This window comes from Sebastes fasciatus, chromosome 13 (assembly GCF_043250625.1).
Source record: "Sebastes fasciatus isolate fSebFas1 chromosome 13, fSebFas1.pri, whole genome shotgun sequence".
NCBI lineage: Eukaryota > Metazoa > Chordata > Actinopteri > Perciformes > Sebastidae > Sebastes > Sebastes fasciatus.
The window spans coordinates 29,241,525-29,262,807 of NC_133807.1; the positions used below are offsets into that span (position 1 = coordinate 29,241,525).

The 21,283-nt window shown below is 40.1% G+C and overlaps 2 protein-coding genes and 1 long non-coding RNA gene across 4 annotated transcripts in view; 1 reads left to right on the plus strand and 2 right to left on the minus strand.

Moving 5' to 3' along the window:
- Positions 1 to 1,649: 1,649 nt before the first annotated feature.
- cacng5b (calcium channel, voltage-dependent, gamma subunit 5b) lies at positions 1,650 to 11,162 on the minus strand. Its single transcript, XM_074656751.1, has 6 exons — positions 11,073 to 11,162; positions 7,761 to 8,021; positions 5,455 to 5,541; positions 4,830 to 4,970; positions 4,573 to 4,718; positions 1,650 to 2,833 (listed from the first exon to the last, which is right to left on the minus strand). Exons 2-6 carry the CDS (start codon positions 7,954 to 7,956, stop codon positions 2,573 to 2,575), a joined length of 831 nt encoding a protein of 276 aa, XP_074512852.1. The 5' UTR covers positions 7,957 to 8,021; positions 11,073 to 11,162; the 3' UTR covers positions 1,650 to 2,572.
- LOC141781190 (uncharacterized) lies at positions 3,294 to 19,436 on the plus strand. Its single transcript, XR_012596796.1, has 2 exons — positions 3,294 to 3,525; positions 18,964 to 19,436. It is a non-coding gene; the product is annotated as an uncharacterized LOC141781190 (long non-coding RNA).
- Positions 12,290 to 21,283, minus strand: part of prkcab (protein kinase C, alpha, b) — a 117,340-nt gene continuing 108,346 nt past the window's right edge. For both annotated transcript variants that reach the window (XM_074656748.1, XM_074656749.1), the window contains 3 exons: positions 20,196 to 20,303; positions 18,922 to 19,062; positions 12,290 to 15,122 (listed from right to left, as the gene is read on the minus strand). In XM_074656748.1, the coding sequence (XP_074512849.1) occupies positions 14,958 to 15,122; positions 18,922 to 19,062; positions 20,196 to 20,303 (414 nt within the window). In that variant the 3' untranslated portion in view covers positions 12,290 to 14,957. The remainder of the gene's footprint in view (positions 15,123 to 18,921; positions 19,063 to 20,195; positions 20,304 to 21,283) is intronic.

The following is a 21,283-nucleotide window of genomic DNA, read 5'->3' on the forward strand; positions in this document are numbered from 1 at the left end:
TTTAGTGTTGAGGTGTTTCTAATATGATGTCACCCTCATGTATGTAAACAGGGAGGACAAAATAATAGAAACACCTGAATAATAATGCAGTCCGGTACAACACTGCCTTTAATTTACACATTTACGACAATGTCAACCAAAACTGATCATTAGCAGTGAACTTTCAGCAGACGTTGTGGCAGGACTGTTGTATTGGGTTGCATCAGATTGTACAGGTGTGCAAAACACAAAGTGACCACTGAATGTATTTATCTGAAACTTGGTGTGTCTCTGCCACCAAAATAACAAATCCCTCTAAAGCCTCTGAACACCCACACAGGTGATTTCAGTTAATCTGTCTGATTAGACCTCTGCTCAGGACTGTGTGGGCGTGTATAGACTGTAATTGATTGACATCTTCCTGAGTGTCCTCTTAGCTTTGTTGCATCTGTTAGGGCGGGACAAATCACACCTTTATCATTCTTATTGGTAGATGGAGATTGTGACCTCATAGATTCCCATCAAGAGGCCTAATCAGCCAGAATAACTGGAAAAATTTCTTTAAAATTACTGCCAAAGTACCCCAATATTTACCTAAAAATGTATCGGAAATTACTTTATTATAAACATTATTTAATAATTATATACTAAAATAGCATATAATGGTTAAAATAGGAGCTGTGCTCTTCATATGAGGTGGAAAACCAAAACTAATAGCACAAATCTCACCATTGTGTGACTACACAAATGTAAGCTGGTAGCCGATGTCATGATCCAGAGAGATTTTTAAGATATTTAAAATAAGTTGTTTGCTAATTATTATCTATTTATCAGCAGACATGGAAATAAAACATATTAATTAACTTTGTAGTCTTTTCCTGGAAATGTAGCAAATTAATTACCAGCTATTGGGAAATATAATTATTAAATAATGTTTATCATAAAGTCATTTTTGATACATTTTGAGGTAATTTGGCAGTAATTCTAAAGAAATTTCAAATAGGTTACTTGCTAATTATCACCTAATTACCATGAGATTTGCAGACCTGTAAAATGTAAAAAATTAAAAAAGTCAACACTCACAGATTTCTTCCTTGTACCTTTATTCACAGCAGTGTAAAATAAATACAGTGAAGACAAATGTCAACTAATTCAGTAGAAATGTTCCTGTCTGGCTATACAGTATTTCCTCTACCTCACATCTGATAATCACTCCTGTAATATAAACAGACCAAATCAACACATACAGTAACTTTCACATCTTCCCACTGTACAGTATGTTTTCCTGCGCCACATTCAGGAACTGTGATACCTGAATGAAAAACACATTTTCACCTCTGAGGTGAGAAGTGATGCTGTAAATGTATGAACGTGTAACCTTTTATCAGTTTAGATTACTGAAATTTACAAAGCATTTATATTTGTGACAGAGGACTTGCACTATGAGGATTTGATAGACATGTTTAATATTATTAGTGTATTAAAAATAAGCAGTCTAATCCGTTTTCACCACCACCACCAGCATCACTGGATCAACTGAAGATATAAAAGTACTTTTGAATACATACATTTTTAATTCTGTGATGTGAAAAGTGTTTTGACAATCCTGATTTTTATTTTATGTCACTGCAAAGAAGATAAAAAAACACTGCCTCCCAGTGGGTAAATGTAGAATCACTTTGTGAAGACATTTATTTTACAGATGAATTCTCCCACACGCTGTACCAAACATATTTTCATGTTGAAGCACAGTTACATCATAACAGCACTTAATATGCATCTTTACACCAACTCTCATCATGTAATGTCCAACAGCTGCACATAGTATATAAAAATCTATATAAAACAAATCTGTATGATCTTAGCTGGTTCAGTCTCGACGTGTTCATGCACCTCTTTCTCCTCATTTGATTACACGGGGAAATTAACTGTTGTGATGCCAAGAGACAAAACAGCGTCTCTAGATGAGATACAAACCCAACGATGCTTCAGCAGGCTGGATGCTTGTTGACCGGACTTCACCTGGATGTCACCTGCTGTCTGGTGGTTGTGATAGTGGTGATGGATTGTCCTTTCATTGCATCACACATGCCAGTCTCTTGCATTTTTTTGCTGTTTCACATGATACATAAATTCTGCCACGGAACAGAAATGTCCTAAAACAAAAGGAGTGTTTATTTATTGCGAAATGAGTAAGCCGAGATATTCACAAAAAAGAAAGCAGCTATGAGGCACTGGAGGGTCAAACACACAGATAGAATACATGACTTTTTTTCCCCTTTTCAAATAAAGTTCAAATTTGACCTTTTTGAGATCTTTGCAGAAAGAATAACACCATAACCATGTATTGTTTTTGTCCTAAAACCTGCAGACTTTGCCTCCACCTAGCTGCTACGACAACACATTCCCAACAAGCATCTCCGACCTCATAAACAGCCACAAGAGGCTCAGATGGAAATATATCCAAAGTCCTTACATCACAGTCAACGCTGCACATGTGTTTCTTCCTGAAAAACATCAAACTCACAGTTAAATATCTAAGTTGTATCTAGGCCTTGTTGTGACCCCAGTGACCTTCAGGTGACCGACCCCCTCAGCAGGGTGAAGAGGACACCTGGTCATAGTCAGGGCACTTGAGGAGAGCAGGGTAGCTGACGCTCATCTGCAACGAAGCTTCGCTCGAGATGTCGGAGGGGCTTCGGCCACGCGACCAGGCCTCTGGGTGGAGGAACTGGCCCGAGTGGTCGGAGCAGTTGCTGAGGCGAGGGCGGTAGAAACTGGGGTGACGAGGCTGGTAGATCTCCTCCGCTGAGTAGCGCTTCATGAACAGGTAGACGGACATGACGCCTGCACTCTGTAGAGGGACACATTAGATTGAAATAAAGTTAACGGATTAAAAATATTAAAAGCTGAATGAGCTCAGAAATGTGATTGAAACAATGCAATTTACAATATAAACAAGTCTCCACAGCACAAAACTGTTATTAAAGCTTAACTGTTTTTTATAACTATATATAATTTATACCTCATACCACATTAATAATGAGTGTTAATTATTGATATTAATATTATACTGATATTGACACTGTTTAAGTTAATGTGGTGCATGTTGCAGTTCCTATCTGTGACCACTGGGAGGCAGTGAACCCTCATGATTCTTAATAGTTAATAATATTCTCTCACTCCTGTCATGTCCTGCTCTCCTCTAAGGTTTTGATTTCCTTGTTTCCAGTTTTCCGTTATTATTTCCTGTTTTATTTTGGTGTAAATGAAACCTCACCTTTGTCTCTTGTTTCAGATCCTTCACTTCCTACCTTTGTGTGTGATTGTCTGCCCCGCCCTGATTGATTTCACCTGTCCCTCGTTATCACCCTCCTCTCATCAGTCAGTCTGTGTGCCAGTTCATCTTATCTGTTAAATCTGTCTAAGTGAGCGTTCCAGTCGTAAGTTCCTAGTGTTGTTTGGACCAATTTAGTTACCTAGAGTTTTTTGGAAACCTTTTCCTGTTTTTGGAGCGCTTACCTGCGTATCGAACCCTGCCTACAGGTAAGGACTTTTCATTCTACTACTCAGTGTGCTTGCTATTGAGTCCTTTGTCAGTTTGTACCTGTTTGTCCACTCAGTGTGAAGGCAGACACAACACTATATTAAAGGTGCTAAATGCGAGATTGGGAGCATTTCTATTGTCTCCGTACGGCTCTCAGCATGGCGCATGTACATGGCTCGTAGCTAACGACGTTAACGGCGCGAGCAGTGAAAACTACGGCAACTGTGCCGTCAGCTGTAACCGCCATATGAGAGCAGAACAGAGCAGCGGCCGTGAGCTAGCCAATGGTGCACACCCACATGCACGAACCAAGCCCCCAGGAAGAGCACCGGGCTTTGAAGCAAATTTCATAGTGGCCAAACGGCGGTACTACAACTTCCATGTCCGTCACGTGATGCCATCGGACCCAAAACAATTTCTTTCTCATAGACTTACATTGGAAAAAAGACGTCTGTAACTCAGCAGATATTTTTTTTAAAAAGTAAATCAACTTCCCAGTACGAACACTTGAATAGCCCTTATTTAAATCATTAGGTACTAAAAGTTGTAAAATGCACTAATCGCCGAATCCAGAGTTATTTCCCTTCCTCCGTTCATGTGAATGAGACCCAGACCGCGGGCTAGGAGGTTAAAGGAGCTGCCCACTGCTCCTAATACTGGGATGGGTTAAATACAGAGAGTGAATTTCACTGTGTGTTGTGTGCAAAAACAATGTGTGACAATAAAACCATTTAAATCTAAGTAAGTAATACAGTTATAATTTAAGTTTCTGCTACAGTAAAATCCGGGACATAAGTAAATATTTTGGATGTAGATAAAAATGATGAGAAGCGGCTCGTGCAGTGCGTTGAATTTGTCTATTGTTGGAAAGTTTTCCATTTAGTTATGACTAAAGATTGTTATGCTTTTGTAATATTTAGGTGTACTAACTTAAGATTCTACTGTTTATTTTCATGCTACATGTTTTGTGTCTTTTAACATCTTTGGACAATGGTGCAAATAAGTGCCATGATCACAGCAGTGCCTGTTTGTGTTGAGTCGCTCACCTCAGTGAGCAGGAAGGAGATGGCAGAGAAGGCAAAGGACCAGCCGTACTTGTAGGTAAAAAAGGTCTCACTGCTCCTAGTCCTGTTCAGCATTTCATCATTTATACTGGAGATGTACAGCACCAGGCCCACCACCAGAGCCAGACCTGAGAGACGGAGAAAATCATGGTTGGACAAAAAACAAAAAAAACAAGAAGGTAGAGAGAGGATAGAAATATGACATATGAGAGATAAGAGAGGAGAGAAGATCAGTGTACCTGAGAGGATGAAGAAGATCCCGGAGACAAACGCCAGGATGGTGCGGTGAGGCCGGACGTGGCCGATGTTGTTGAGGACGAAGCCGATGAACATGAAGAAGAGGCTGACCAAAGGGAACGGGGTGGCTGAGCGGATCATCTCTGAGGAGAAGAGGAGGACATTTCAGTGTTAAAACTGAGGCAGAAAGATGCTAATAGACAGAGTATAATAGACATTTAATCTCAAAGTGAGATTAAGGGCGGAACAATCAATCTTGAAATGAAGATAAAATGTAGACACTTAATCATCGCCTGCTCTTTTGCCAGAGTTTTACAGTATCAGAGCTGATTACACTGACTCACTATAGAGTGGATTTATCCTTCTGTGAAGCTTTGACACAGAGCCACACTGAAGGACTTGTGAGGGGAATTGTCTGTGAAAAGGTAATAAGTATTCTGTAGAGGAGCAGGGCAACAACACATGGGCTCAGATGACTCACACTCATCTGTCTGGCGACATTCAGGTGATTTCTAAGCAGAATCTTATAGGAAAACAACGCGTTTTTGTCATGAAAATAACCCCGGCTATTTATGTGAACAACCTCAAGGGAGCACCTTGAGTTATTCAGCCTGAAGATATACTCACTAAGCACGTTTATTGTGGACTCTGACGTCAGCTGGACGTTCATTGGCATGATGTAGGCGACGGTGAAGCAGCGACCAGACTCGTCACCTGAAGAGAAAAGAGGGACAAAAGCCTTGAGGCAAGGTTCAGGCGAAGAAGAGAGATGAGGAGATATGAAATATCGAGGAGAGTTGTGCAACGTCCGTATATAAATGCACAGCTCCTAGACAAAACAAGCAGACAAGGAGTCCAAAAAGGCAGACGAAGGGTCATTACAGGGTAGACAGAGACAAGAAGATAAAAAACTCTACAGCTGAAGAGGCACAATAGATGATCTGATAGGTAACAATGGCTAAAGGGAAGGTATATATATGCTGAGGAGCTGACGAGGGAACAGGTTGGTCTGGAGGTCAGGTGATGGTAAAAGGTGGAAACACACTGTGGACTGCTGCAGGACACAGAGGGACGAATCCTGTGAGCCAAACTCAAGACCGTCATGTCAACAAAAGAAACACAAAGGAGCAGGTTTTATTTACTGTACATTAAAGGAACAGTTTGATATTTTGGGAACTATATTTGCTTTCTTGCCAGGAAGAGAAGATTGATTCCACTCTATAATATGCAGCTGGAGCCAGTAGATGGTTAGCTTAGCTTAGCATAGAGAGTGAAAGCAGGGGGAGACAGCTAGCCTGGCTCTGATTGAAGCATTGGCGATTTTAGACGTTTTTTTAGGGGTGCTCAAGCATTTATTTTGTCCTTTTTATCATGATTTACGACAAATATTATTTAAAAAAGTTCATGTTCCATGTTTAGATTTGATAGGTATGGAGACTGGAGCCTTAATTGAATATCTTTACCTCTGCCAAGGCCGAAGGCCTAGGAAGGAGGTTATGTTTTCACCGGCGTTGGTTTGTTGGTTTGTTGGTTTGTCTGTTAGCAGGATTACTCCAAAAGTCCTTGATGGATTTGAATGAACTTTTTTGGAGCAGTGGGGTTTGGCACAATGAACAATCTATTAGATTTTGGTGGCGATCCGGATCATAATTTGGCTTCAGGAATTTTTGAAGGATTCCGATCAGCCGGAACATTAAGACCTCTGGGTATAACACTTGCGCAGTGTAACTGATGACGCGTTGATGACGCATGACCCTGCCTCTTTCCTTCAGAGAGAGAGCGGGGGGTGGGGGGGACTACAACTGTAGATTCAGCGTTTTTTCACATTAAACTCTGTGAAATTACAGTTTAGTTCGACCAAAGCACACTTGGCGATTGCTGGAAAGAGTAATGACAACGGTTTAGGTGAGTTTTATTTTGTTTCTGTCCAGTTTGAATGAAGTGTTTTACGATATTCCGCTGCGTACAGCTGATCTCAACATAAACAAAAATACACAAGGGCAATCGTACTCGGCCACCTTGGCGGAGGTCTGCGTTCTCCGAGTGCCATTCTAGTTTTGATTTTTTTTGTATTTGCTGAATTTCTTTCTAAAGCATGGAATAGGAGGAGAAAAGTAACATACAATAGATAAATTCCTCAGACTCTTATGCCTTTTTTTTGTCATGATTGGATTTGTGTACGTGTCTTGTGCTTATAGAGAGCTGTGGTTGTATATCTGTGACTGTTTATTTGTTGCATTATTTGTGGGAGGTTCACATTTGCGATTATGTCTGGATGATGTTTAATTTTATGTTTGGATGATGCTGATGTATTGTGCTGTTAGATGATGCCAGAATGTCTTTGTTTGTTTTGTTGTTAGTTAATGTGTCTGATTAATCCCATGAGGGATGGGTTATTATGTAAATGACAGGACACAAAAATAAATTATTCATTCATTCCCTCCTTCTAACCTTGAGGCCCAATATTCCTTAAATTTGTCACCAACTTTCTTTTTTTTCTTTTTTCCACATAAGTGTGAGTTACATCACATCCTGCAAAGACAGCTACACAGTCATCATTATCACTTCAGCTTCGTCACATACGGACACCAGCTGGAGATATCTGCAGCACGACGAGATGACATCTGTCTCTGAAGACTTGTAGGTGCAAGTGTGTGTGTGTGAGTGATAATGTTGCAGGACTAATTTCACACTGAATGCACTTTGTGTTATAGTAGCGAAAGACAAACACACACACACTGATGAAGTCCTCGTGAATGTCATTCTGTGTGAATGTTAAATCTGGCTGATGCAGTGACGATATGTCAGTGTGACAGGATCATCTCGCTGCCACATTTAGACGCCGCACAGTGCGAACGAAATCCTTGAATAAAGATCATTCCACTCTGGAAAACACCAATCTGTGCCACAATGCCGACTGACTCGTTACTCACCGGCCAGGAAGCAGACTCTCCAGAGGCCCGAGTGCAGCGAGGTCTTGATGTCGATGCTCTGGTTCAGAGGCATAATGACGCCCTCCTCCAGATACAACCAATAGTCGGTGCTGACCGCCACTCCCAGCAGCCCCAGGCCACTGATTGCAAAGACGCTGCTCAGCAGTGTCAGGGCCTTCCTGCTGCACGCGCTCATGGTGACAGCGGGGGGGAAGCTTCCAGCACAGGTGGTTAAAATTAAGAAAAAGTCCAAGAAGCAATCTGGAGGAGGAGAAAGGGGGAAAGATGGTGGGATTACTGTTATAAAGTTAAAGTTGCAGTGGCTGGAATTGGAGCAAATATGATATAAAAACGGTCACTATATCCTGACAGTAGTCAAGTCAAGTCAATTTTTATTTGTATTGCCCAAATTACAAATTGGCCTCAGGGGGCTTTACAATCTGTACAGGATACAACACCCTCTGTCCTTTACAGTACGACCCTCTCATCGGAAAAACGTAACAAAAAAAAAACCTTTTAACAGGGAAAAAATGGAAGAAACCTCAGGAAGAGCAACAGAGGAGGGATCCCCCCTCCAGGATGGACAGACGTGCAATAGATGTTGTGTGTTCAGAGTAACAACATAATGAGAATACAACAAAGACAATCCATATGACAAAAATAGAATACATATAATGTGAACATATGTGAGAAGGTGGATCCAGGAGGATGTCACGCAGCTTCCCGGCGTCACCAAACAGATAGAGTCAGAGGAACACAATCTCCTCTCCACGCCAGATAGGTAGAACCAGAGCAACACGACCTCCTCCCCACACCAGATAGATAGAGCCCGAGCAACACAACCTCCTCTTCACACCAGATAGGTAGAGCCAGAGCAACACGACATCCTCCCCACATCAGATAGGTAGAGCCAGAGCAACACAACCTCCTCTCCACACCAGATAGATAGAGCCAGAGCAACACGACCTCCTCTCCACACCAGATAGGTAGAGCCAGAGCAACACGACAGTAGTGCATGAGACAGGTACTCTGAAAGAAATCATGTGCCTCAGTGTCCTCCGCTGCTCCTAATGAATTGCCCTTCTTGGGATCAATAAAGTTGTCTGAATCTGAATCTAACGGCATCTGCAGGATTTCACAGACCTGCACTGCATTTTACAAACAATCGGTCACCTTGTCGAGCCTCTATTCTGCCTATTTAAGGCCCTTAATGAGTGACAGTTCAGCTCTTCAAATTACTACGAGAACCTCTGCAGGATTGTGCAGATTCATTATGAAAACAAAAGTGTGTTTTTGATGCAATCGTCTCCCTGGGTTTAAGGACAATGTCAGGGCCTTGGAGGTGTGTGTGTGTGTGTGTGTGAAGCCAGGTGTGAGCTCAACAGAGAAAAAGGGAAAGGAAGGGAAGAGCAGACCTGTAGACAGAGAGGATGAGGAAGGAGATGCTTCATCTCTTTCTCTTGTCAATTTTAGAGTGTTTTCTCTGACAAAGCTGGAGAGATTTAGGAAGTCAAATCTACTCGTCGTGATGAGTAGCTTATGAAATGTCAGGGCAGCCGGGTAGCTGAAAGGAATCGATAACATCTTTGTTTGGTTGTTGTGCAGAAATCAAAATCAATCTGCATCACAAAATGTTGTTTTCGGTTTAGCTTTTTTGACTCGTTTGCTTGTATTTTTAATCTTTAACTTTCTCTCCAACATTAACGTTTTCTAGTCACAATAATTTTGAATTCATGTCCATATCACTGCTAACTCTGTCCAACAAAGTGTGAGTCAATAATAAACCTGTGTGAGCCTCCAGACTGAGGGACATTATACAGTACGTGTTGCAGGCCTACTACTGTGAATACAAATGCTCACATTATTTGAAACCCGAAACTGGGCTTTGCCATTTTACAGCCATTAATCAGAGCAGAAAAAGGTCGGACGTTCATAAAAGCATTCATAAGTGAGCGAGGTTGGGGATTTGCCAGACTGATCACATAGTAAAACATCATCTACAGCGACAGGGTGATGATTTAAATCCCATTCAGGACGCACACATATGAATGATCTATATGGATGGTGATGGAGGCAGCTAGAGGACACACTGTCAGGTAGAGGCTCATTTTAATGGTTGTCTGAGTTATGATAATCAATTAAGACTTAATTTTAGACTTATTAAAGAAGTGCGCCAATCATAAAATGATGTAACAATATTGTGACGCACGTGTACTTTTATTTTATGCTGCTTAAAGAAACCTTTTTCAGTTACTTTAGGTCAGGTATTGTTCATATAAACACCTGCAAGGTCACCTCTTTTACTTTGAAGAGGCCTCTTAGCTCATATTTGTTTTCATATTCACTTCCATCCTTGTTATCACTTCTTATCAGCAGTATTATTCTGTCATTTGTACCTTTTTTTTTCTAAATAGTGACAGTAGAGAGCTGGTTATACTTGACTCTGTGACGTTGCAATTACATCAGAGTCTTAAACCTCTCGGCCACCATGGACGCTCCTCAGCAGTATTATTTCCCGCTGAATAAATTTGCTTTATTATCGGCCAGATGGGACAATAGGACATTAAAATTATAATTAATTGATTGCATATAATCCTGGAAATGTTCACAAGTGTGGTGCAGAGGGCTGCACTTACCTTTTAAGATAGTCATCAAATGATGAATCAAGTCATTATTAATGTGCAAACACAGTGTGATGAGACAAAGTGAGCTGCCACCTGACTATAAATATAGTAGTCACGACTATAGAGCCTTGTCACAGCAGCATGCAAACCACCACATCACAGTCTAAACATCTCTCTTCACTTATGTGTTTCTCCCTTCTGTAGTAAATGAATGGCCAACTTTCAATATGAAGTTGATAAATACAACAGAAATAGTGCTCAGATATCAATAATCTAACTGTCCTTGATGCTGAAACATCATTTAACGTCAGACATACATTTGACCTTCTACAACCTTCTTGCAAATAATCAGGCTATACAGTTATTCTCCCTGAGGGGGACTTGTGACTGTCATTGACAATATGGAGTATAGTTTTCATGATAACATGTCAAAGTCAACCCTATATTACCATGATACTCCTATAGAGACTATATGTCTTTAGGCAGTTTCCAATGCCCTATAGTAAGCCTATTCCAATACAATACTATCTATTATTAAACATAGATTGATGTGTATAGTAGCCTATAGGACAGGGACTAAAATTGACAGCTGCGACTAAAATTAAAATAAACTCACAACAAACATCTCATACTTCTCAGTGAATATGTGAAACACATGTGGATGCAACATGCAAACACTTGTTCCTACCTGTTTGTGATCTGTCCTCTCTCTCAGAGCTGTGTCCTGCACTTGAAGCAGATATTGTGCCTGCAAAGTTGAGGATGAAAACCTGCAGAGAAGGACAGTGTGTGTGTTGCTCTCCGACGATTTGGTCGCACAAATTCCTTCAGAAAAAACTGTAAAGTGAAGCTTGAAGGAGCGAAGAGACGACGCAGCAGTGCGTCAGAGCAACAGACTCCAACAGAACTAACTGAGTCAGAGCAGATAGATAGACCAGGGAGAGGGAGAGAGAGAGGAAGAGAGAGAGAGAGAGGAAGAGAGAGAGAGAGAGAGTAAATGCCTGAAGTGTTTCAGGACCAAGGACAGCTCCACTCAGCTCTGACATGAAGTGAATGCAGGAAAAAAGAACATACAGGAAATACCTGTAGGTCATAAACACAAACACTTGTGTTATAGATCAGTAATAAGACGTCATTAGGGACAACTTTTAGTTTGCTTGGCTGTGAAAAAAATCTACTTTTGTTCTATTTTATTAAAATGTGCATTATTTTAATACAATCTGCTTATTTTGTGTAGTTTCATAATTTGTATTTATTTTTATTGTTATAACAATCAGCATAGCGTTCTCCGCGTCGTCTCCATACTTTGACCCTGCCATCCAACTTTCGCACACAGAACCTGGACTCATCACTGAACATGACATTCCCCCACATGTCGACACCAGCGCAAACGGGCCTGACGGTGAAGGGCAGTCATTGCAGGCTTCCTGGTAGCCTTATGAGAATACACTGTTTATCACTGGCTGAGCATTTTGGCAAATTTTTCTTGGGCGCTACCCACATAATTAGCTGTGCTGCTCATCCCACAAATGCATGATCCTTACAAGTTGGACATCATTGCGAAGGTAAATAAACAGGCTTTCCAACGATGTAAAATACAATGACCATTAGCATTGTAACAACAGAGAAATAATCGACCAAACACAAGTTTCCAAACTTTGTTTTTCCAGTATATATATATATATATATACATGTGTATATATATATATATACACATGTATATATATATATATATATATATATTGCCCAGCCCTATCTTAGACTATATGAATAACGTATGAGTTTTGAAAATGGGCGTAGTTCCCCTTTAAACCTCTTAAATATCTTTATAGAACAATAATATAGCCAACAATGCACACATTAGAAGTGAGGCTGGGAATCGAACCAAAATAAAACAGAGATTCATATTTTTCATACTTTATTTATACACAGTATCCATCATACCACAATGAACAGAGGAACAAGAATAATCAGGTTAACAAAAGCAGGGGCATTGAAAGGAACACACACACAAACATCCCTGTGGCTCTAACTGTAGTGGTGCTGTACCCTGACTGGCCTGACATGTGATTATCTCTGTCATGGGTCCAACGTTTGTTTTTTGTGTTTTTGTTTTTTTTCTCTTCCTCTCCTTTGATAAAGATTCTCAATGTGAGACGTGTAAACATTCATTTCTCTTTTGGTCCAGATGTGACAGCTGCAACATCAGTCTACATAAGTAACTGGTTGCACCCGATTCGACTGTTATCAGGCCATTAAATAGGCGTAATCAGTCGCTATAAACACCGTAGATGTGGGTCACTAGGGGCCTACTACGCCTACTACTTTCTAAAAAGTGAAACTTAAAAGCAACACGTTGTAAAACTGAATGAAACGTCTCGTTTTGAACATAAACAAAAAGGCTTCTTTAGGTTTAGGCAATACAACTTCTTTAGGTTTAGGCAAAAAAAACACAATTAGTTAAGTTGAGGGTAAAAAAACATTTTGGGTTAAAATAACTACGAACACAAAGACAACTACTCGTTGGTTTCACACAGGATGCGAATTCTGGTCTGTGAGAGCCCTGTGTTTTGTGCTCACTAGAGGTCGCTGTTGTATTCTTTTATACCTTCTTTCGGTGATCTATCATGTGAATAGATGATAAAACCTACTAGTGGGTGTAGCAGGCCCCTATTGACCCACATCTATGGGGCTTATAGCGACTGATAACGCCTGACAACAGTCTAATCGGCTGCTAATTCAGGGATTAAGAGTAAATTTGGCAGTTTTATGAAACGTCACTGTCGTAGCATTGTGTGCCTCAGTAGTAGCCTCTCAAAAAAATGGACACACCTGACCGGAAAGACTCAAGATTGGCACCAGTGAGCAAAAAAAGCCGACAGAAGCATTTTATACATCTTGTTTATAATTCAGCTTTTTAGCCAAACATGTCGGGCTACGTGAGGAGATGACGAGTAGAAAAAGCGCACGATGCTCGTTGGTTTGTCTCGTTTGTCTTGTGCAACAAGTTGTTGGTGGTGGTGGTGGGGGGGGGGGGGGGGGACTCCATGCTCCATGATCTCTGTATCATGCAGGGGGTCTTTCGCATGCTTGGATCAGGCCTCGCCTCACGCATGCACACAATACACGCAAGAAAGAAAAGTTTCAGAGGGCTCCGAAATCCTCATACCGTTACTGAATTCGTTACAGGAGGAGTCGGCCCCTCCGAGACGACCAAGGCAAGAGGGCATTCAACCGTTTTCACGCACAGTAGGTGCTGCATATTCGCCATGACACTGAGTAGTAGAAAACAATGGATAAATAGTGGAAATACATATAACAAGGTTTGCTGATACCAAAGCTACCAAAGATTCAGCCAAACTTTATATATATTTATATATATATATATATATATATATATACTCTTCTTAGGGGTATTCTAAACATAGAAATGTTCAAACTGTCTACGGTAGTAAAAGCACATTCAGGTCGTAGTATAAAATCTGCAAGTAACTTCTCTTTTTGAAACATATTTACAAAAAAACATACAATAGAGGGTTCTCTCTGGACATAAAAGTTTGAGTTAAGCGGAACATAAAACAGGAACAAAACCTTTCACAACTTTTTCTTCAGAATAACACTCCTCAAAACATACAACAATTATATATTAACGCAGTTTATATCGTAATACTAAACTTTACAATGATACCAGACGTGTACTGCATCCTAGAGTCTACTGCTCATACAGAGTCAGAAAAATAAGCATGCAACAGAGATCTGCTTTGTGCACATGGAAATAGCATGTTTGTACTTTAAAACGCCGTCTCTTTGATCCACAGTTTTCTGACCCTATATTCTGAACTCCGCTGCGTTGAAAATGCCCAGACAGCTTGTGACTGTAAGCATAATGTGCTTCTGTTTCTCTATGTTGAGTTAGATACACTGGAGCTCCACGTCCTACAAAACAACACATAGAAACGGCCCCTGTTTCGGGGTTTTAGTGTGTTGGGAAGGCCAGAGAGGGGCAAAAAAACACTACAAAGACTTTAAGAACTGCAATAGAAAGGATTTTTTTCTACTTTGGCACTCATGTAACAGTATACTACCTCTTTTTGTTTTTAGTATATAAATATAAAATACACGCGTAGCGGTTCAGAAGTAGATAAAGCCGGGACAGAGCAGAAAAAATATGTTCCGTTCTTGTCGTGCATTGCAGCTTGTTGCGTAGTAAGATGGGGAACATGAGAAAGGAAAACATCTTGCATCTTTAATACGTAATAACAAAGTTAGACACATTCATACACAAGAAAAAAAAAAAAAGGCTGCAGGTTTCGGATAAACACAGATACGGAATAAAGAACATATTATATGAGATGTTTAGGGAAATTATGCAAAAATATCAGTGCCATGGACTTTTTCTTTAACACTTTGCCTCCCTCTCCTCAGTCACTTCTGCACACGGATATTGATAACTAGTAGACAGAACACTGTAGAGGATGATGTGAGTCTTTTTGACGGCCGAATCGTTTGTTGGAGTTTGGAAGGATCCTGTAGTCAGCGACAGTCCATGCTTTTGTTTGTTGTTTCTTTCTGCTCATACCACGCTGTGCAGGGATGGATGGATGAACTGAGGGTTCATGTAGGAGAAGCCAGCGAACTCGCTCTGGTCGATGTTGGCGATGACCAGCTGGTCGGGAGGGGTCAGCACGGGCTGCGTACGTGTGAAAAACTTGTCGAAGTTTTCTGCTCCTTTGCCGCACTGAAAGAGAATAAAAGAAAAGTCAGATGAGGGAAGGAACGATCGATATTTCAGGCTGGTCTCATACACCGTTCGTAGCTATACCTACAAAAAGTAATGCACTGTAATTCGTTTATATCCCACAAAATCAATTTGTAATCCAAGTAATCATGAAGCAGGAAGTATACTGGAAAGAGCAACAAGTGCTGCAAACTTTCACCCAGGAGTCCGATGTTCGTACCCCGTGTGAAACAAGAAGTCAATGTTGATTTGTCACGTAACTTCCGTACTGAAGTTACACCACTTCCAGTGTTATTTTAACCCACACCGCAATCTTTTCCTAAACCTAAATAAGTAGTTTAGTTGCCTAAACCTAACCAAGTCAATCTTTCCCTAAACCTAACTGAGTTGCTTTTGACACCACTTCCGGTGTAATTTCAACCTATATCAAGATCTTTTCCTAAACCTAATGAGGTACTTTATTTGCCTAAAACCTACGTAAGCTTATTTTTAAAAGACTGGAGCAGAAATTGTGTGTCACGTGTTGGAAATTTGTACGAAAACACAAATTGTAATGTAAGTGAAGCTACTATGAGGCTTTAATGGAGTTGGACAAATCAGTGTCAGCCAACGTTACAGCGTGCTTTTAGTACAAAATGTGTTCCTCCGCTGCAGCTCAGACAGAAAACATTGTTGTACGAGGATACGTTGGTTATTTTGATCTCTGGGCTGTAAAAGAACTACAAAAAGGAAGCAACTGAATTTCGTGCTCCTGATTAAAAGACATTTCCTCGTGAGTCTTTTAATAGAAAGCTTCCCAACGGTCCCAGAGGGAAGGTGGTAAAGGGAAATGTCGAAGCCCGATGTGTAGCCGGGCAGAAGATGTAATTAGATTAGGAGCTAACCCTAAGCATCCACAGTTGGAGGTCATCAGCATCAGCGTGCAGCCCCGCTCCAGGCTGTTAAGCATCTCCAGATGAATATACATATATGCATATTGCTGTGTGTTATGCACAGTATCAGCCCAGTCACGACACTTTTACAAGAAAGCAAGACAAAATCCTTCAGAATGAGTGGCGAACGCGCGACAAAAACAAATCTGTGGATTTCAGCGCCTGCTGTTTGCAACACATTTTCTCAGGAGACGTATCAGCGTATCAGGCCTTTTTTGTAATATCAGAGAAGCCATCTTTTGTTTGCTAGTCCCTTCAGACCAATTAATGAGGCCGTGTATGCGCTCACAACTGGGATACGCCACACAAAGCCCGCCTGAATGGATGGATCCACTTTTAGCAATGTTTCCCTCCCCCCCCTCCCTCTGTGAGTGGAGACGGATACATCCGCTGTGTAACCCTGCATTTATTGTGGCCCTTGTGTGGAAGCAAAGGGAACTCTGCTCTTAGAGAGCTGTATTTAATCCTCGGTGGCAGCGCGTGTGTCGCTTCGGGCGCCGTGGGCAGAGAGGGGATGGAGGATGCGGGGGTCCGCGAGCTGAAAAAGAGTGTTTTTTGTGGTGGCAGGAGGAGGTTTATGTGTCAGGTGTCAGTGACAGTGGGGCTGGTGACTGCAGCTGGGATCCAGCCTCAAGCTCTGCTGGGTGCATTAAAAACCAGCACACAGGGTGAAGACAGATGGGAACGCAGACATACAATACGCACCCATTCATGCACACACACTTAAAGACTCTCTGAGGAAATATTTCAATTCTTCAATGATGCTTTCACGAGCAACACAGATTGCTTTTTTTTCCTGGTGACTTGCTATTTTTAGCATCACAGGAATGGCAAGAAAACTAAACAGGAGCGTCATCCATCATCTCTCTCTGTGTCTGGAAATAACCACCTCCTTTTCGTTGAACTTATATTCTATTTCTACCTCTTGGCTGAGGTAGAAATGTTGGTAAAGAAGTACTTGGATCTTTTACTTAACTAAAAGAACCATAACCACAATGTATAAGTAGTTCATTACAAGTAAAAATCTTTCATTTAAAATCGTACTTAAGTATTAAAAGTAAAAGTACTTATTTTGTGAATTATATATTATTATTATTATTATTATTATTATTATTATTATTATTATTATTATTATTATTATTATTATTATATGTAGTATAAAATTATATCAGTAGTTTAGTTCGTTGGTTCCCGACCCAGGGGTCAGACTCAACAGGGTCACAAAATAACTCTGAGGGGTTGTGAGATGATTAATTGGGTAGAAAGTTCTGCTACACAAATTTCTATTAACATTTTGGACTTTTCTTTATCTTTAATTTTTAATGAAATGTTGGAGAATTTGATCTCTTTGGGGTTCAAACAGTTATTCAAAAGAAACTATTTGAAACATTTGAGGAGCCAAACTAGAGCAGCCGCTGGCTTAATTTTTAACAAATAGAATTTTATAAACTGCTCATATGTTGTTTTTTTAACAAGTAACTATATCTGTTAAATAAATGTAGTGGAGTAAAAAGTACAATATTTTCCTCTGAAATGTAATGGAGTAGAAGTATAAAGTAGCATAAAACGGAAATACACATACCTCAAAATTGTACTGAAGTACTGGACTTGATTAAAAGTACTTAGTTACTTTCCACCACTGCCTGCCTCCTTGTCTTATTCTTGTTGTCAAAGCTCAATAAAAGAAAATAATAAATAAATAAATAAATAAATAAATAAATAAATAAATAAATTGAATTTAATTGAATTTAATTGAATTTAATTGAATTTATATAAGTAATTCCATACCCAGTGGAAATCAATAAAGAAAAGCCATGAATTAACATGAATAACAACGGGTGCTGTTTTGATCAAAAAATCCTCCCTATAACCTTGTTGCCTCCTCATGCATGAATTGATGGTAAAACCGCAGTGATTTGTCTTTTTCATTTATCAAAATGTACACTGAAATACTTTTTGGTGTTTGTTGTAATCATTCCTTCTTTCTATACTCGCCCTGAAGAGATGTAGAGTGATTTTAATGTAAGTGAAGCTGAATATGAGGCTTTATGGAGTTGGACAAATCAGTGTCAGCCAACGTTACAGCGTGTTTTTAGTACAAAATGTGTTCCTCCACTGCAGCTCAGACAGGAAACACTGTCTAAGGGAAACACAACGAGGGAATTTTGTACAAAAAAAGACTGAAACTTTGGAAGAAACGTGTCTTAAGCCTCACATCTTCAGCTGAACCATAAAAGTATTTTTTATACAGAAACAGGGTGATTTTGTCCCCCATCTCTTACACTGAAATTGCCTAAAGAAGAGATCATTTCTCAACCCGTATAGAAAGAAGGAACGGTTACAGCGACAAAAACATTCAATCTACATACATGTATGGGCATGTGAGTATTATATTGTATTCAGACAGACTTAAAATTTGAGAAGTGTTTGGATGCAGTTTGAAGTTAGGAAAAAATGACAATGAGACGCACAATAAGACTGAAGTTTAGACACATCAGTGTGCAACATTACGGGCAGCAATCGGCAAGATGACGATACAGTATGTACTGTAATATTGTTCGTATTTTGGCTGCTCCCATTACAGCGGATCATCTGAGATCACAGTATATACTGTAACATGATATAAATTAGTCCACCATTGATTTGCAAATCCATTAGCAGGATATTTTATGGAAATATTAGATGATTTTTGCATGAATTTCCTTTGCTGGATCAGCCAAGAGCAGACATTCCTGCATGGATATTTTAATAGTTTCTCAACTGATTTTCCAGAAAATGTTCAATATCATGATGCATATGGATATAATATACCCTGACAGAGAATGACTGATGTTCTCTCTCTCACAAACACTCACGGCATCACTCACCACTTTGGGTTTAAATGGCGGCTGGATCTCTCTGTTGGCCAGGCGGTCCCAGTCGATGCGTCTGAAGAAGGCCTGCTCCCTGATGTCCCTCTCCCCTTCTGAGCCACAGCCGAGACGCTTCGACGGGTGTTTGGTCATCAGCTGGTGACAAACACAAGAGGAGGAGATTACAATATCTCTATATCTGCAGTTTTTTCTTTCTTTGCTTCTTCTCCAGCGACATTATGCAGAGCCAGACTGACACTCACACTGTGTTCACTCATACAGCTTTAAAATAGTGGCAGGAAACTACACTGCCTTTTCAGAGCTCAGTTTCTGATTCAGCAGCCACTTTTAATCTTGACTATGAATCATTTTTTTTGCAAATGAGATGTGAAGCAAACAATAAAGGTGATGATTATCTTCTTTGTCACAAGCTCTGAGATGATGAATGATATTTCTGGTGGCGGCATGCGGCTACAGGGTGTAATCATCATAAATGAAGGCGAGGTATGTTATTAAATGACTTGATCAGACTGGGCCTGGATCTTAATTGAATCTTCTCTGGAGTGTAAATTGACTTTGAAAACTCATTTCCTTGTTGGTAAATAATCGCGACAACCACGATGCAGCTTCACTGTGTCAAAAGTGATGCCCAGGTATGAGAGGGAACAGGTGCCTGCTAAATAAAGGAGCATTTTCAAGAGCCGTGGGAATTTGTGACTCGACTGTGATGAGGGAACAACCTTGTTACCCAGCAACTACAAAAATGTATAGATCAGTGGAGGCTGGTCCATAGAAGCAGAGGAGGTTGCTCTTCCTCTATTTTTTAGGTATAAAAAAAGAGAAATTGGTTGAAATAAACCATTACCAAATATCATTATCATTTATACAAGTATCTGTGATTGGCCAAAACATGCAAAATGACGCTCCAAGGGGAGGATGTAGTTACCAATCAACCAGAAGATTACAATATTGACTGGTCCAATGATGATGTCCAAATGTAGGTAAAATAACATGATGCCGTATCGGATGGTTTTCCTCCTGTCCTCGCCAATTTTTTGAGTCACCAGCCGACACAGATGTATAGATGTGCATGTTGCTTCAAGATTAATGCAAAAACTGTCAGATTTCTGTTATCATTCTCACAACTTTCATGCTTTCCAGCTTTAATTACTCTGATGAACAAAGACAACACAGCGTATGATGGCGATGCTTTTCAGTAGCTGACACATCACCCAGTTGGTAGTCCTTGTATGTTAGATATGTTGGCATAGGATGATGGTGAAACTTACTCCCTTGCAGATGGACACAGCTTCTTTAGTCATGGACTTGGGGTAGGACACGTTATGCTCCATGATGGACTGGAAGAGCTCGTCTTCATCCTCTCCATCAAACGGAGGCTGAAGAGAAAGACAAAGATACTGAGGTGAGATCAGCATGTGAAGGTGTCACAGGTGGATGTTACATCACTGTCTTGTTGCACTCATAGATATGTTACTGAGGTCACTTTGACTACACAAATACAGTCAAAACATCTAATTCTCTGTACACTTGCGCTCTGTGTGCTTTTACAACATTCACTCTTTTGTGTGTTTTTCATCTTCAGTAAGAAACAACAACTTCTGCTAAACTGTTGCCTGGAAACAGGAAATCACAAGATGTACTCTTCCTGTATGTGTCTCAGTAGTTCACTGGTCGGTCGAGGTAACTTTCTTGTGGTTTCTTATCACAAGGACACACGTTGTCCACAGTTTATAGTCGGTTGTACGTGAGTGTCAGTCAGCGTCGTGATAAACATTCAGTTTCACTAAAATGTTTTCCTTTTATGTTGTGAATGATTCATGAAAATGTGTTTTATCAGAAGAGCCAGAAAGTCCATTAAAAAACAAACATCACTGTGTTATTCCACTAGCTATTAGCACATCGTGATTTTATTCAGTTTTTTTTGGCATTTTATACAAACTACTACATGCACAGGGTTTGCAATGTTCTCTGATTCATTTGTGGTACTTTTTGGAACATAATATACTTTACTTTTTTCTCGATTAATCTGTTAATTGTATATTAATATAGTAATCAATTAGTCTAGACATTTTTATAAAATAAGAACTAAAAACGTCTGTGTCTCTTTCTCTTCATGGCTTCTCTGTCTTTCTTTCTGCAACTAGCAATTATTCTCAATACTGATTAATCTGCTTTGCATCGTAACATTCAATCTAAAATGTCAGAAAAGCGTGAAAATGCCCATCAGAGTCTTGAAATTGCTTGTTTTGTCTGACGAAAGCGTCCGAAACTCAAAGATATTGAATTTACAGTGACAGAAAGAAAACAGAGAAATGCGGCAAATCCTCTCATTTGAGAATCTGAAAATAGCAACTTT

Coding starts and splice junctions, on each gene's coding strand:
- cacng5b (XM_074656751.1), bottom strand. CDS start 7,956: ATGAGCGCGTGCAGCAGGAAGGCCCTGACACTGCTGAGCAGCGTCTTT. Junction 5,542..7,760: donor GAGAGTCTGCTTCCTGGCCG/GTGAGTAACGAG, acceptor TTTTCTCTTCAG/GTGACGAGTCTGGTCGCTGC. Junction 4,971..5,454: donor GTCCACAATAAACGTGCTTA/GTGAGTATATCT, acceptor TCTTCTCCTCAG/AGATGATCCGCTCAGCCACC.